Genomic DNA, 18,013 nt, shown 5'->3' on the forward strand with positions numbered 1-18,013 from the left:
TTGACCTTAATTCAACTTTTAAAAAATCAAACAAAAAGAATTCAAATCATTGAATAGTAAATTATTTATGAATAATATCTGCACAGTACCTTATGATAAAAAATGGACAATCATTTTCAAATGAAATTTTCTGCAAGTATGTATAACTGATATAAAGCTTAATGTCTTTTATTCTTAAAACATTTTCTATGTCCCATATAATTCTATGTCCCATTTATGTCCCATATAATTCTATGTCCCATTTATGTCCCATATAATTCTATGTCCCATTTATGTCCCATATAATGTTATGTCCCATTTATGTCCCATATAATTTTATGTCCCATATAATCCTATGTCCCATATAATTCTATGTCCCATATAATTCTAAGTCCAACCATGAAATAATCCATAATGCTGTTAAAATGCACAACACTAGTGTGTTCATGATCCTTTTATTTTAATTTCTATTTCATTACTCCTTCATGAGTGCATGTGAACACTACTCATAAAATATTCAAATGACTAATTAAAGGCTTTGGAGTGCATAACTGATTTGACAATTTCACAAATATGACTCCTGATTTCGTGAGAAAAAGGTACAAAAGAAAAGGCTGACAGTCAATAGGAATAAATAAATCTACATTAATGGGTTCAAAATTAGTTGGGCTTTTTTTGTGATTTATGCAACTTGGTCATTAAATGTGAAAAACGAATCAAATATTAGGAATATTGAAACCCACACAAATTAAAGATAATAATATTTATTACATTAAGATTAATATCAAATTTTCACAACAGGAATTTTGCAAAACTTTAACAACATAGACATTTTCATACACATGATGTATAAGGTTACATTTAAATTTCTTGTTTATAGATGAAATTATTTTAATCTGAGCTATCTTATCTAACAATTATTCTTATGACATAAGAGTGCTAAACCTTTCCAACAATATATATATATATATATATATATATATATATATATATATATATATTAATTATAAAAAAAGAGAAATCAAGAACTAGGTTATATGATGCTTTTTAGAATAGAATCAAGTGACAAAAATCACTTTCCAATATAAGTAAGCACATAAAGAAATCATGGGTAACATAGATCAGTAAAGAATTATTTCCAATCAAATGACAAACTGCATTCATGTATTTGAACAAAACATGCCATCCCTATTTATATCTGTTTAAATATAAAATATGTTTATTGGGTTCACAGATACATAACACCCTTGCCTAACTGTTAAAACAGGTTGAGAAATAAAACAATAAATGGCTTAAAGCTTGGCCAATTTCTGTCTGCCCTGAGTTTGCTCCCTTTTTATCACCTCTGCCACTTCCTTTGCACATCCCCAGTGAAGAGTCACTCCTGATCCGCCATGCCCATAATTGTGTATGACCTGTGGAGAAACAAATTAAGTGCAAGAAAACATATATATTAAGTATATATGGAGAGAAGTTTTGAAAAATTAAATTCAACAGATCCATTGCTGTAAAGAATAGTAATATTGAGAACTTGACAGCAAAAATATCTTAATGATTTTCTCAAACCAATGATACATTTCCTCTTCTGTTTGATGATGTTTAAAATCATTCTTCTGGTACAATATATACTCGCTATTAATTAGTAGTAGCATTGGAAACTGGCTAACGCTTAGACATGGTTGCCTTCCAACAACATCTTCACAACAAAATCACAACATCTTCATAAAAGGGATAATATAGTTATCATTCTACTGTAAATTCATTTATTTTCATGGATATAAGGCTTTGTGGTTGGAGAAAAACAATGACATTTTCGTCTGTATAATCTGATGGATAATGGAGAAATCAATCTGTTTTCACAGATAGACAGTTGTTTGCTGCGTTTTTAAATATGGCATCTGTAGCAACCACAAAATCCATCAAACTGGTAGAACATGAAAACTGGCATACCATAAAATTGGTACATGAAAAATTGTGAATTCACAGTATTGTGCATATCAAACTGTTAACAACATAGACCCAGATCTCCTGTTGCATAATATGAGAATGAAAGTCTATGGTCTTTGTCCTAAGGTTTCTGACACCCATATTCTTTTCTTTTTTTCAAAAAATGTACCCAAAGTTTTTGAACAGGTGTGGTTGTGGTAAGTTTATATTTGGACTTAATTTTCTGACACACTAAATAAGATCAGTAACATTGCATTATAAATAAGAAAGGCAATTTAGTTTAACACAGTGTCTTCTATTTGAGAAATGAAAATGGCAATGCTAGCTGTAAATAAATAACTGTCAATAGCCACCATTTTAAGATTATCAACCAGTTTTATATGAATATCTTGTGAAACTAAAGAACTGTGAATGGTACATCACACACACACACATATTGTATAGACGATTTATTTTAGTCTTAAAGTGTCAATAAACAAATCAATATAATAGAATACACATATTCTCTTACTAGTCAATAAATAAATAACAGAATGTACATAAAATAATAGCCAACAGTCTCAACAATTTGTATTAAATAATAATATTGATCAAATTGAATTTACTATAATAATTTTAGAATATTCATAGGGGTAACATTAAAATCCCAATACAAATGGATTCAAATAAATAGAATTGACAGGCAAAACGGGTGACCATTTCTTTTCTGATGAAAATATAAAGTCATACAAATGTACTGAAATAGCGTTATGGAGGCCCTATATCATCACTACGTAAAAGTACTTGACGCTTTGTCTTTGGCTTTCATTTTCCTTAGTTCAGAAATTTGCTATTAATTTTTATATTGCAGAAATGAATGTATATTTTCTACTATGATTTCCAGTTAATTTCTACTTAGAGGATGATAATATTCCCTATCACTTTTGGAAGCCAATTATTGCATTTGCATACAAACCAGATGCCGGTTGAAAGGAAACTGACTGGTGTGCACGACACCTGTATTTATAACCTTCGGTTGCACTACACAGTATAACACTCTGCCAAAATAGTACATATTGCTAACAAGTATTTAAGATTCAATAAATATTAAATATCATTAAATTAATGAGATTCAAGGCAAACATTAAATGCTAATTATATTACTACAATCTTAATCACAAACGTATGATCAAACATTAAAATCCTTGTGTCATACGTATAAACAGTAAACACTGGCCTCCAAACAAGTTGGTGGTGCGGGAAAATTAGAACATGCACCATCCTAATGTGTTATCCTCGCAGGAGAAGGTAACTGCATTATTTTCTTGATGAGCATAACTTATTCTACGTAAAAACTAGTTATATCAACTGTTTATTGCTGTTTCAATAATGATTGCATATGCTGCATAAATTGCCTCCAAAACAAAGATGGCAGACATCGTGAAATACATTTAACGTTGTACATAATATCAGTCATACAGAACATTTGTTTTGTAATACATTGAACTTAACATAGTCTCAGAATATCCATCTGTATATGAAACTATTATATGTGTGATTTACAGATTGAAACAATGTAAACCAATGATACGACACACTGGAGGTGTAACTCTTCAAGACAGTTTTAAGTTGTAAATTTGAAAATATGTTAGAACAAAAACACAATGATTCATTGTCCTATAAGCAGATATTACAAGTCAATAGAATAAAAACAATCTAGGTTTATTACACAATGAAATTTTGCATAATATTTACCTGTACATATACCTGACATTTGGAAATTTTAATTTAAGTTTTTGGAATTCTGATCATGTGTGTGTGTATATATATATATATATATATATATATATATATATATATATATATATATATATATATATATATATTCATGTCATCAGGATGAAGTCTGAATTATAATAACACACTACAATAATACTTGCAATTCATGAGGACACTGCATGCCATTTTATCAATGGTCTATTGCAGTGTAAACACTGATTGGCCAATTATCCAGTATTTATGAAGTGGCAGCTCACAGCAGAGTCAGCTATACTTGGGACTATAAATAAAGCAATTCTCAATAAAGGAAGCAATACTTCTTTGATATTTTGCATTAAGGCTTCCAAAGTCTTTGCCAGACTGTTCAATCTAAGCTGGAATATGTTAGTCCTCTACATAAATCATGCATGGTTGTTCTGGCAACTTGAACTTCGCTAACACTGATTAACTGCAGTTACAATGTAATATATACAGCCAGTTACAAGTCTGGTCCAACTGCAAGCTACACAGACCAAGATCTGCCTCAGCACAATGCACGAGAAGATCAGGGCCTATGCAATCTATTAGGAGTAATCAGTAGAACAAAGAAAACAGATCCTTATCTGCCAGAGTATTTTATGATGACAGATTGCAGTATAACTTAACTTATAAGCAAGTATATACATCAGGTATTTTTTCATTTAAAACAATAATAATTACATTAAATATGTCAAACGTATAGACTATAAGGGTTTTTATTTCACTGTACCTACATTGTAATCACAATAATTGGCCAACTCCAGCAATGAAAACAGAGGTCAATCTTTCTCTGCCCCCACCCCTAGCCTAAGTTTTTGGAAAGTTTTGTTTAACTTTCTTTGTCTGAAAGTTTTCTGACATTAAAAATAATTATTTTGGGGTGTACATAAGACACAGGATTAACATGGCATGCTGTTTCATTTACTTACCATTCACATGAAAAGTGTAGACCCTGATTTTCAAGACCCTGATGTAGACCCTGATTTTCAAGGCCCTGATGTAGACTCTGATTTTCAAGACCCTGATGAAGACCCTGATTTTCAAGACCATGATGTAGACCTTGATTTTCAAGACCCTGATGTAGACCCCGATTTTCTTGACCCTGATTTTCATGACCCTGATGTAGACCCTGATTTTCAAGACCATGATTTAGACCCTATTTTTCAAGACCCTGATGTAGACCCCGATTTTCAAGACCCTGATATAGACACTGATTTTCAAGACCCTGATGTAGACACTGATTTTCAAGACCCTGATGTAGACATTGATTTTTAAGACCCTGATATAGACACTGATTTTCAAGACCCTGATGTAGACCCTGATTTTCAAGACCATGATGTAGACCCTGTTTTTCAAGACCATGATGTAGACCCTGTTTTTCAAGACCCTGATGTAGACCCCAATTTTCAAGACCCTGATTTTCAAGACCCTGATGTAGACCCCGATTTTCAAGACCCTGATATAGACACTGATTTTCAAGACCCTGATGTAGACTCTGATTTTCAAGACCCTGATTTTCAAGTAGGATAATGTCTATATACCTCTATAAGTCAGGTCAACTTCAAACAACACAGACCATAATCTGCTGCACAATGTGCACTGGTAGATCAGGGTCTATACTGTTTGTTCTGCTGATTACTCCTAATGTCCTGACTGACCCAGATCTGCCAGTGAATTCTGCAATGGCAGATACGGGTCTATGAAGTTTGCAGTTGGATCAGACTTGTGATTATATGTGGTATAAAAACACCACCTTAGTGGCTACTGCAGTATACCTAGCTAGCATAGTCTATCAAAGTTAGTTATAATTCCTAATTATAGTGAGCCCTGTAATGGATTGAGCCCTGTAATGGATTAACATTTTTCATTATGACTGGCCTTCATTAATTTTTTTCCAACCAGAGTTATTATATGAAAACAACAAATCAATGTATGTATGTGTGTGTGTGTGTGTGTGTACGCGCGCACATGCATTTGTGCGTGCATGCGTGTGTCTGTCTGTGTTTGTGTGTTTATGTATGTACTGGGCTTTAATGATGCATCAGAATAATGGTTATATAGTATGAATTTTATAAAAGAAAAGTTCTAAATATAACGAATTGCATAAATACTTCATCACTTCCAAATAACCTTAAATGTAAGTACCACAAGCTACAAGATGAAAGGTGAAGTTGTTAAAATTCTCTAAAATGTATATAAAATGAGGGACATTGGATTAACAAACTAGGCTTTATTTACAGCTGTGTCTTATAGTTTTATACTTTTTTCAAAACAAATGCAAGATTAAGGAATGAAAAGATCAAGTAAATTTTTTAAGAATTAACACACTCCTACCATGTCTATTCAGTGACATCTGTACAAAAATGACAAAAATCAAGTTTCTATTTATAATCACAGATTGATAACAATGCCGAAAAAACAAGCTGCACACTGTAATTCTATATACAGTATTTACACATGGAAATTATAGCAAAGACTGTAATTCTATATACAGTATTTACACATGGAAATTATAGCAAAGACTAATTCTATATACAGTATTTACACATGGAAATTATAGTAAAGACTAGAATTCTATATACAGTATTTACACATGGAAATTATAGTAAAGACTAGAATTCTATATACAGTATTTACACATGGAAATTATAGCAAAGACTGGAAATCTATATACAGTATTTACACATGGAAATTATAGCAAAGACTGTAATTCTATATACAGTATTTACACATGGAAATTATAGTAAAGACTGGAATTCTATATACAGTATTTACACATGGAAATTATAGCAAAGACTCTAATTCTATATACAGTATTTACACATGGAAATTATAGCAAAGACTCGTATCATGCAGCTTCATATCTGGAAGTAAAACACAACATCTCTTAACACGACACCCTAAGAACCCCTACTTAACACAATAGCCTATGGAACCCCTGCTTAACATAACACCCTATGGAACCCCAACTGAACAAGACGCCATTTCAGGACACAACTAAAAAAGAACCCCATAGAAACACCCCAAAGTTTAGACTCTGCAGGTGGTCATTAAATACAAGTTTTCTGGAATATCTAAAGTTTTGTTTAAAATACAGAATAAATTATTATGGTCTCTTCAGACAGGTGGTCTTAATTGGTCTTTGGCAAAGGTTTAACTGAATATTGATGTCTGATTATTTATTTTTGTTGCCTTGCAAACAGGCAACTGCAAAAATGATTGCCAAGATTCTTTGTAGCCCACAGATGACTGCATCAGTTATTCCTAAAATTCTTTGCTACATTTACTGCCCAGTATAAAATTGTGAATGGTATACAATTTTTCAAATTCCAAGACAAAGATATTGACTAAAATTCAATTCATGTTAATGAAACTGTAATTATGCAATAAAATGAACAAATTGTAAACAAATATTGCTGAGAATAAGCTTTGGAACATGCACAAATTTATGTTAAGATACTGAAATGTTCAACATGCCATAGAATAATAGGTGTGATATGTAATACACTTACTGTTAGTGATCTGTCACCCAACTGAAGGTATTCCACCTCCAGTCTTACTGTCGTCCGTGCTGGTCTCAGACCAGTCCAGTCCCTCACTATCTCTGCATTCTGCAAGGCACAAGACAAGCTTATATTAGTCTAAACAAAATTATGAAAGAAATAAAACTCATGAAAGGATTGGCACTTAACTGACATGTGGCATTATATTTTCAACTAACTACAAGTTGTGAGGTATTACCAAATTTACCTGAGGTAAATGAAGATACTATGACCAATCAAGTAATTAAGATACTACCATACTGACCAATCAGGTAATTAAGATCCTATCAACCTAACCAATCAGGTAATTAAGATCCTACCATACTGGCCAATCAGGTAATTAAGATCCTACCATACTGACCAATCAGGTAATTAAGATCCTACCATACTGACCAATTAGGTAATTAAGATCCTACCATACTGACAAATCAGGTAATTAAGATACTACTGTACTGACCAATCAGGTAATTAAGATAATATCATACTGACCAATAAGGTAATTAAGATCCTACCATACTGACCAATCAGGTAATTAAGATACTACCATACTGACCAATCAGGTAATTAAGATACTACCATACTAACCAATCAAGTAATTAAGATACTACCACACTGCCCAATCAGGTAATTAAGATACAAAAATTACAACTATTGAACAAATCAAATATTGAAATATGCACTTAGTATGGTATGTTCACAGTAACTTGTTGCTGTTCATAATCTTCTTATATGTACCATTAGCATTTTATAGGAGATCATTGTTAGATTAATGGCAATCCTCATCATTGTTGGATTAATGGCAATCCTCATCACTGTTGATCATAACACTCAGAAGATGATGAATTGTTACTGGATACAGGTTTCCTTCAGACAAAGAATGGAAAATGTCCTTTTTAGTGTCTGCATTGGAATGTGTCAATAAAACTCTACTTAGTCCAACAAGAAGTTGAAATTATTTCCTGTCTGACTGCTAGAAGGCTGGATAGATTCAGACTGCACAATTACTGCTAGAACTGCTCAAAATTGGTATTGACTAAGTCTAATTCTAATGCTGTTTTAATGCCAGTATGATTCTTCACAAGAAGCACAATATATCATACAAATTATACCATCACACCCTTTGTGACTTTAAGCCAAATTTGCAGACACCTTTGTCGTCATTATTATCATCACTCTTAAAAATGAAAATCAAATCTGGAAAATAATGATCACATTCTTGAAACATTAGCAGACGACATTAAAATCAGCCTTACAGGAAACATTAGCAGACAACATTAAAATCAGCCTTACAGGAAACATTAGCAGATAACATTAAAATCAGCCTTACTGGAAACATTAGCAGACTACATTAAAATCAGCCTTACAGGAAAAGCATAATACATATTCATGTCCTTCTGATGGCATCCACTGAAATTCCCATTTCCAACCATCACTGAATTTCACGAGATATTTCGGTTGCTTGGATTCTGATAATTTGGCGTTTAGCATGCTAGGGCATCTCAACAAACTTTCAACAGTGAAGTCAAACCAACCTAGTTTATGTAATGTTTATTGTTTTATGTTGATTCAGATCTTTAGTAAACCAACCATAATCAATTAATATCTTTAATCCTTGTGGAATTACTTCTGCTCACGCATAGTTTAATACACCCTGACAAATTTCAAACAATTAAGCCAGATGACCATGCTGACAGGATCAAAGGGTGAAACTGACAACTACATTGTAATGTCCTGCTTAAGCCAATACAGTCATGTGATCACAGGTGGTATTACTGTAAATATAATACACTGCAACCAAAATGTCCAAAAAAAAGAAAACATATAATTTTTCACTCATAATTCTGCATATGCGGGAGATTTCAGTGAGTGACGAGGGATGTGAGACACCCCTGAATTTGAGAGAAAGACCCTCCCGTGCAGTAGGTTCACATATACATTACTGCAATGGTAGATCTGGATCAATGATGTTTGCATTATTTGTATTACCCGAGAAAATGTGCAAAAATAGATCCTTTTCAAATGACAAGTGTTGAATATAACACTTTACGACATTGCAACCAACAATAAAATACTTGTACTTTTCATTTTTTATGACATTCCTGCAACTTTTTATTTTATTTCTTTTTAATCATTGATTTCAATAGCTTTAAACTATTGTTTATTATACTGCTGTTAATGATGAAAGGTCACCCAATTGCTGTTACATCAATGAGGTTATTTTTATGTAAAAACAACCATTAGGGCAGTTCAAATGGCTGCTATTTAAATCCCTGGTCTTTTCTATCATGTTACTTATATGACTGAGCATGTTCCATTAATGCATAGAGAATTTAAAAAAAGAAACTGAGCCAGACTGTGCAAGATGACCTACCTGTAAGCAGGGAAGCAGTCTTGTACAGGTCTTCCACAGATACTCCCTGTCTGCATCCCTGTGCTGAAGGTCCCAGTCTCCAGCCTGCTCAATCCCTCCCAGCACAACCTCTTTGGCTCTGTACAGACAAATGCAACAATAAATAAATACAGATGGATTATAGTAATATTTTATATATATTGCATGGTGGTGATCTATAATTTCAAAACTGGAAAATTAATATTTTCTGATGTTAACTAGACTCTGATTTCATAACATTACCCAACATTCATTTCTCCATGTCTTCCTTATTCTATTGTGGAGCTTTGCTGTCAAATTTTCTTCATAACCTACCATCTCTTATTAATGTTATCACATGAAAATTTTTGTTTAAAAGTTGTACCCACCCAGGAAATATGTAGCCATCCACACTTTCTGGATTTTCACCGGTAACTATCAGGAAATGCTTCAACCAGGGAGCCTTCACCTAAACAGATGTTATCAAATAGGTTTTATATTTAATCACTAACCATCTTTTGTACTTAGAATCTTTGTTTAACTAAGTTTATTTCCCAGAACCTCTATAAAGGTAATAAATTAATGCAGTTTCCATTGCAGTCTAAATTAAAAAAATATGACGGATACAGTAGACTGCCACTCAAACCTTCCATTTGCTGAAGTACCTGCTCCAATCAATGGAGCAGTGGTCTGCCAATCAAGCCATCAATCTGTTGCAGTACCTGCTCTTATGGGGCAGTATTCTGCCAAGCAAGTATTCCCTTTGCTGAAGTAAATATTCCAATGTAGCAGTATTCTGTCAATCAAGCCATCAAAATCTGTTGAGGTACCTGCTCCAATGGGGCAGTAGTGTACCAATCAAGCCTCCATTTGTTGAGGTACCTGCTCCAATGGGGCAGAAGTGTACCAATCAAGCCTCCATTTGTTGAGGTACCTGCTCCAATGGGCAGTAGTGTACCAATCGAGCCTCCATTTGTTGAGGTACCTGTTAAAATGATGCAGTATTCTGCCAATCAAGTCTTCCATTTGCTAAGGTACATGCTCCAATCAAGGGACAGTATTCTGCCAAACAAGTCTTCCATTTGCTAAGGTACATGTTCCAATCAAGGGACAGTATTCTGCCAAACAAGTCTTCCATTTGCTAAGGTACATGCTACATTGTGGCATTATTTGTTTGCAGATGATGCAACCTTGTATACATCTAGTTCTGATACTGAAGTTATCCAAACAAGATTAAATTCAGACCTTATTAGAGTCCAAAACTGGGCACAACAAAATAGGATGATAATTAATGAAGGTAAAACAAAATGTATGATTTTGGGGACATCACAAAAGCTACACAAATATGGGAACCCAAAACTATCTCTTACAATAAATAATCATCCATTAGAAAATGTCAAACATGAAAGGCTTGTAGGTGTGTCCGTAGATAATAATTTATTATGGAATGACCATATTGATAAGCTTTGTAAAACACTGTCATCCAAAATTGCCCTTCTCAGCAAAATCAAGAAATATTTACCTATGGAAACTCGCAATCTATACTACAAGTCATAAATTCTTCCAATAATGGATTATTGTTCTAATGTATGGGGAAACTGTGCTAAATCTGAGCTTGACAGGATTTATAAACTTCAGAAAGGAGCAGCACATGTAATTTTAGATGCATCTGTTGATCATCCCTCAAAAGCATTATTTACAGAACTCAAATGGTTCACAATATATGACAGGATAGATTTTCACAAGGCAGTTCTTTTATATAAATGTCTACATGGAACTGCACCAGAGTATCTTAAGGACTTATTCAGGCCTTTTTCAACACAATACCAGTTGAGATCAATATCACATGGAAACCTTCTAGAACCAAAACCAAGAACAGAGCAATTTAAAAAGAGTTTCCAATACTCTGGTACAGTTCTGTGGAAAAAGCTTCCACTACATGTAAAATCTGCTGAAGATATTAGAGTATTTAAGAAGAGATATCATGAGCATGCATGTGTTTCTAATTGATAATGGAATTTAGTATTTTAATACTAAACATGTTAAAATAAACACTAATTATTGCTATCTTCATATAATGTGCATTGTTATACTCTCCTTAAGAGGACCTCAAGGGAGAATAGTCCTTGACCAATGAGTCACCCTCTATAAATAAAGCATTGTTATTATTATTATTATTCTGCCAATAAAGTCTTCCTTTTGTTGAGGTACCTGCTCCAATCAATGGGGCAGCAGTCTGCCAATCAAGCCTTCCATTTGCTGAGGTACCTGCTACAGTCAAGGGTCAGTGGTCAGCCAATTAAGTCTTCTGTTTGCTGAAGTACCCTTACAATTAAGGGGCAGTGGTCTGACGATCAAGCCTTCCATTTCTTGAGGTACATGCTCCATGGTCTTATGTATTTCAGCAGCAGCATATATGTATAGACAAAGGTTGGGTCAAGTTGGGTTGTGGGGAAAGTTGGGTTGTGGGGCAAGTTGGCTTTTGGGGTAAGTTATGGTACACTCTGAAGGTAAGACTGATCTAATAGTTGGAACTGAACTCACAAGCTTTGGTCATGAGCTCAATAACCTAAACAATGAACCACCATGACTACCAGGAGGGACAGAGAATGCACAACAAATAAAGATCAAACCACAATTTAATTCAACCCTTGCCAAGCTAAAATCTTTAATGAGTACATGTACTCTCTCTGGTACTGAATAACTGTCCAGTCTACCTTCATGGCCATTTACATGGCTTGCTCTTTTTATAACAATTTATTTCAAGATGTCATTTTGCCATTCCAGGACCAGGATCTAATTTTACCATTATTTAGCATTTACTATTAATCTAGGCTTAATAAATGTGACTCATCAAATTTAATTTGGACTCAAATTTATGCCAGTAAGATTGCTGGATACTAGACTTTAAGTTTTAATGGTGAAATCCATACCAGGCCTCAATTTCATCCTCACAAGTGTTAAAGCTGGGGCTTAATGCATTTTTGTTTGTTAAACATAAAGTCAGACTTCAATTTTAGCCAACCAGATTGCTGGATTCAGGACTTCTCTAATATGAGTGCAAATTGTAATTATTAGATGCTAGCAACCCCCTACCTCCCATAAAAAATTCACAAAAGTTGATTTGTGTACCTAATTGAGCTGGTTTAGCCCAGTACTTGAAGCACTTAGTACATTATATATACTAAGCATTATATCATTATAATATATATAATGTTTAAGTTAAAATAATTTTTTATTTTAAATTTGCAAAATTGATTTGTGCATTTAATTGAACTGGTTTACCCCAGTACTGAAAGTGCTTAGTACATTATATAAGTTAATCATTATAACATATATAGTGTTTTTAAAAAACCCCAAACCAAAACCTATGTACCTACCATAATTTTAAGACCAGTGCTATAGGAAACACACTTGTTTGGCCTTATATTGGACTTCTGAGATAGGGATCACTATAGAGTGAAGTTGTTTGCACTGGCAAGAATCATAAAAGAAAGAAAGCTGGCATTCCTCAGTGGTACATTCACATAATTTGACTGAAATATCTTTTAAGTGATCATTATAGAAACACTATCTAAACCAGACAATTGATAAAATGGCTGCTCCCAAGTGCTGGAAAAAAGAACAGAACTAGTACAAAGTACAATAAATTTACCAGTTATTAAAACTGGGAAAATGATTGTGCCATATTAGACATTGCAATGAATAAATTATAAAATATAAAAAAGTAAAAAAGTGATTGGCTTGTTTTTTTCTCAATTTACCTTCAAAGTCCAAGATGTGAAAATGGCTAAGTGGAGCTAGCAGTCTTTTGAGAGGTGCAGAGTGACATACTAAATAACCTAAATTACACCCATCAATCATAATACCAAAATAAGGGAATTAAGAGCTATTTTAACAATACCTATGACATACAAGGTTTGTTTCAAATAACTAGGATAATCTATGAGGAAAACTTGAGGAAATTCTTTTTCTTTAAAATTCAAACCCTATGCAAAGTGTGAAACTGTAGAGTGGAACCTAAAGTAAATTCAAAGAATATTCGTAAAATACAAAGAATCTTGAAGTGGACTGGATCATGGTAGTGTTATTCCAAAATGACATAATGGCATACTAAGAATCTTGAAGCGGGCTGGGTCCTGGTTATAGTGCCATTCAAAAATGGCACACTAAAAAACTCAAAGTGGACAGGGTCATGGAGACAGCGCTATTCCAAAATGGCACAATGGCACTGTGAAACAGTTTGGGTTGCATCAACAGATAAAGCAAGGAATAATGCAAGGGACAAATTATCCTGTACAAACCCTGGCAGGATATATGGTATGTGCCCATCTGCGAGTTGGAAGTCATAGAAAAGTTTCAGCCAAGGGGCCTTCACCTGGAGAGTAAATATCTGCCTTTGTTAAAATGAAATCTTCATAAAGTTCTGCTTATAAGAAAAGTTGTAATTAATCAATTATAAGACTTCTAGATATACATTTGAAACTTTAATTAGAATTTGCTAGAAATGAAGATTAAGTATTGCACTTTGAAAGTGTACAATTTATCTTCTTCTATTACCTCTTTACTTATGTACAATTTAATACACCATATAAAAATTAGTTTTTAACCTTGAATTGGAAAAGAGAATCATGTTATTACTGAATACGCACAGCAGCTAAATTCATTTGGGATGCCATATTAAATTGGCTACTTCAATCTGTTATTCATCATACTAAGCATAAAATTAAATTAAATTTTTTTGTTTCTTCCAAGCGATTTACAGATATATTTCATCTCATAGGTGAAATTATTTTCACTTGTGACTTTCACCCACTCAATTAAATATATCCATTATTCACTCGTTACAAGCAAATATCCTCCATGTAATAAGAAAATCCATACAGATCTTCTACCATTTCTTGCATTAATATTTTAGGACTGACTGTTTATTCTGTTGGTCTTTAAGTGCATTAATTCCTTGTTACATTGATCTCATGTCTGTCTCCTATCATACCTTCAATGATAAGATGTCAGAATCTTTATCAAACAAAACTATATTAAGGATGAGAAATATGACTAAAAACATTGACCTACCCTAATGAGCTGTCCTCTAATAGGATAGACAGCTTGATCGTTAACAAGATATCTGGCTTCTATACCTGAACAGTTCACCAATATGTCAAACTGGCCTGAAAGCTGAAGAGAAAAACAATTAACCTAAAAACAAGTACAACAAGAGTCTCTCAAAAGGACTAGCTATACAGCCAAAATTAATTTCCAAAAAGTCAAGACATAACCAAAAGTCATCGTTTTAATTTCTGAACACTGAAACCACTTATAATATTCTTATGTAATAAGATTCTCAAATTGCCACTATGTCATCCATACTAGCTGTAAGCTTGGCACCATTTTGATTTAGGACAAAGTGGACACTATTAGAAGACATTTGGTGAATGCCCCATTTTGATTTGACATCCAATCAAGAGAATTAGTTAAAACATATTCAATACATTCAACGTGGCAGTCATACTTGAAGTCAGATCAGCGCCATCTTCATTCAGAACCAACCAGGTATCATAATTAGCTTTCTGGTGAAAACCCCATGTAGACATGACACTCCATGTAGATTATGAAACCCCATGTAGACATGACACCCCATGTAGATTATAAAACCCTATGCAGAAATGACACCCCATGTAGATCTCACACCCCATGTAGACATGACACCCCATGTAGACAGGACACTCCATGTAGACATGACACTTTGATGTAAATATGACTTTCTGTTTAGGAGGAATAACAATATCAAGATTTTCAGGATGGACTCTGGTGGCAAGATTGGAAGTCTGAGTGGGAACCATTTTCATTAAAGACCAACTAGACAGTATAAGAAATCTTCTGGCAAAAACCCATTGCTGATATTCAGGAGGAAGTAGTAATAACAAGGTTTTCAAGATGTCTGCTGTTGTGTCCATACTGGATGCCAAAGTAGCACAGCTTTCATTTAGGAACAACAAAACTCTGGGATGAATATGTGTGTAAAGTTTCATGGTAATCCTCCAGTAGTTTCGGAGTGCTAAAGTTTTAAATCAGGTTTTGATCAAACTCGGAATATAGGCTTATATCGGCAATATCTTGTGCAAGTTCTAATCTGAGTTTGATCAAACTTGTAAGAGTTTGATAATGAGCAAGATCCACACATAATAATGAGATACATATTGCATCTGATTGGCTGAGTGGTTGAGTTTGTTGCCATTCTGAAACTATATTTCTGATCTGATTTTGATCAAACTTGGAATACAGGCTTTTATTTCAATCTAGATCATGAACAAGTTTCATAAAGAGTGAGATACATGCATATTATGGTCATGCATCTGATTGGTGTTTAATTTGTTATCTCTCTGAGGGCCATATTTCTGACCTATTTCCATCCAACTAGGAATAGAGGTTTATATGATCAAGATCGCAGGTCAGTTCGATAATTAGAATGATCCATACATAATCAGGTGGTCTTGCATCTCATCAGCCAAACTTGTTACCTCTATAAAGACCATTCTTTCTGATTCAATTTTAAGTAAATTTTGTAAACTGACTTACACACATCAAGATCTTAGACTGGTACAATTACACACATCAAGATCTTAGACTGGTACAATTATGAGCAAGATCAATGCATAATAATGTGTTGATCTTGCATCTGATTGGCTGTACTTGTCAACTATTTCTGATCAGACTCTTAAAAGACTTGTTAGTAAATTGGGTTAGATCATCATGATATCCAATGAGGTTTGTTTTATTACACCTCTCCCTCGATAACTCGCTCACAACAGGGTCCACAAACACAGAGCGCACTATAAGCAAGGCGTGAGTTATCGAGGGACCTACAAAAATTGAACAAAAATTGCTTTGCCCTAAAAAAATATGTGCGGGGGGGCGGCGATGTTAGGAAACTGGACTGCTTATTGACTGAATCCTCATTTTACAATCACATCAATAATAATTTTTAATAATGTGCTTTTTCTAATGAATTTGTTTGTTATTCTCTTTAAATAACATTTATTGTCAAAATGTCCAACATATGAAAGATCGTTCCTACTGGTTTCAAAAACCATCATGTGTACACGAAAATATCAGTGTATTACGTCACTACTTTTTGTTTACTTGATCAGTCTGGTTCCCGTAGTGGTGTTTAATATTATCCTGCTAAACTGGGAGTCCTCAGAGCAGGGAACTAGATTAACTTTTGATATACCACCAAACAAGTTACCTTTTTTCAAAAACACGCGAAATTTATTTCATGAGACAATCATCTACAGCAAAACTCAATTTTTGTATTGTTCAATTAGTACAATACTGATGTTGTGATTTTATTGGAAGTAATAATGAAACTTCTGATCATCTATGAGGATATCTCTAAGTGCCAGTTCAAGAATTCTATGAAACCTGCTTGCCCACAATGGTCCGTATCTGTGAAATCAAGCTCTTTATTTTAAGAAGTATTGATTTTGCTTGGCTGCCTTGTTATCTTTGATCAGTTATGAAAGAGTCAATTAATTTAAGGTAGTTTATGTTACATACAAAACAACATTTATAAGTGTTCGATTGATCCAAAAAAGTGAGTTCACCCAATATATGAATGGGGCTGCAAGGTTTTAAGTTTGTAGGATTTTTGTGCCTTTTAACTTTTCTTTTATTCCACCTTTATTTGATTAAAAAGACAAAATTAACGTGATAATACAAAGGAGGCCAGTTTTTAATTCAGTGCAACAATACAACAAATACTTCTGGAAGTCAGTTATCAAAACACGGTCAGCACTTAATTAGGTTCAAAGAGAAACGCTCGTGCACATCGCTGTTACGGTAGATTAATGCATTTTATGTTTAATTACAAGAGGACACATTGCATTTATGACGATTACACTTAAAAGGATCTACAAGACAGAACTAGAACACAAATTTCAATAGATACAAAATTATTTAATTTTTTTTTATTTATTAAAGTACTGCCTCTACTCTGCAAAAGTGACATTTTCATTGATTAAAATTTCCTTACATATTGTTAATTGCGGTATACTAGGAATGTCGTTTGGAAAGAAAACGTAAAAAAAATTTAAATTTGATATTTCATAGTGTTGATTTAAATTTCCAGGTCAAATCTACCGTTTTCGGCAAAAAGTGAGCGATACATCAAAGTTTCTGTTACCAATTTGAATCACAATTTTCTTCAAGTTCAACAAATATGGATCAATTTTTGGGGTATTTTCTGGTTTAAAAAATGGGATCCACGCCTGACCCCGTGTTATAAGTGGGTTCGTGAGTTATCAGGGCGTGAGTTATCGAGGGAGTGGCGTATGTACATATTATAGCAATTCAGCGCAGTTAGAAACAGTTCATAATTAATACACTATGTAATTTTGTT

General features: G+C 33.6%; 1 protein-coding gene across 4 annotated transcripts in view; it reads right to left on the reverse strand.

The window, feature by feature from the left end:
• Positions 1–420: 420 nt before the first annotated feature.
• Positions 421–18,013, reverse strand: part of LOC149808062 (D-amino-acid oxidase-like) — a 47,018-nt gene continuing 29,425 nt past the window's right edge. For 3 of the 4 annotated variants that reach the window (XM_089973197.1, XM_089973204.1, XM_089973185.1), the window contains exons 7-11: positions 14,689–14,790; positions 10,002–10,081; positions 9,616–9,733; positions 7,215–7,313; positions 421–1,394 (exon numbers count right to left, since the gene is read on the reverse strand). In XM_089973197.1, the coding sequence (XP_089829323.1) occupies positions 1,272–1,394; positions 7,215–7,313; positions 9,616–9,733; positions 10,002–10,081; positions 14,689–14,790 (522 nt within the window). In that variant the 3' untranslated portion in view covers positions 421–1,271. Of the gene's footprint in view, positions 1,395–7,214; positions 7,314–9,615; positions 9,734–10,001; positions 10,082–13,916; positions 13,991–14,688; positions 14,791–18,013 lie in introns of all 4 variants that reach the window. The other variant, XM_089973191.1, reaches the window with a different exon arrangement.

The sequence above is a fragment of the Sinohyriopsis cumingii genome, chromosome 1 (genome assembly GCF_028554795.1).
Source record: "Sinohyriopsis cumingii isolate HCF-2022 chromosome 1, ASM2855479v2, whole genome shotgun sequence".
Taxonomy (NCBI): domain Eukaryota; kingdom Metazoa; phylum Mollusca; class Bivalvia; order Unionida; family Unionidae; genus Sinohyriopsis; species Sinohyriopsis cumingii.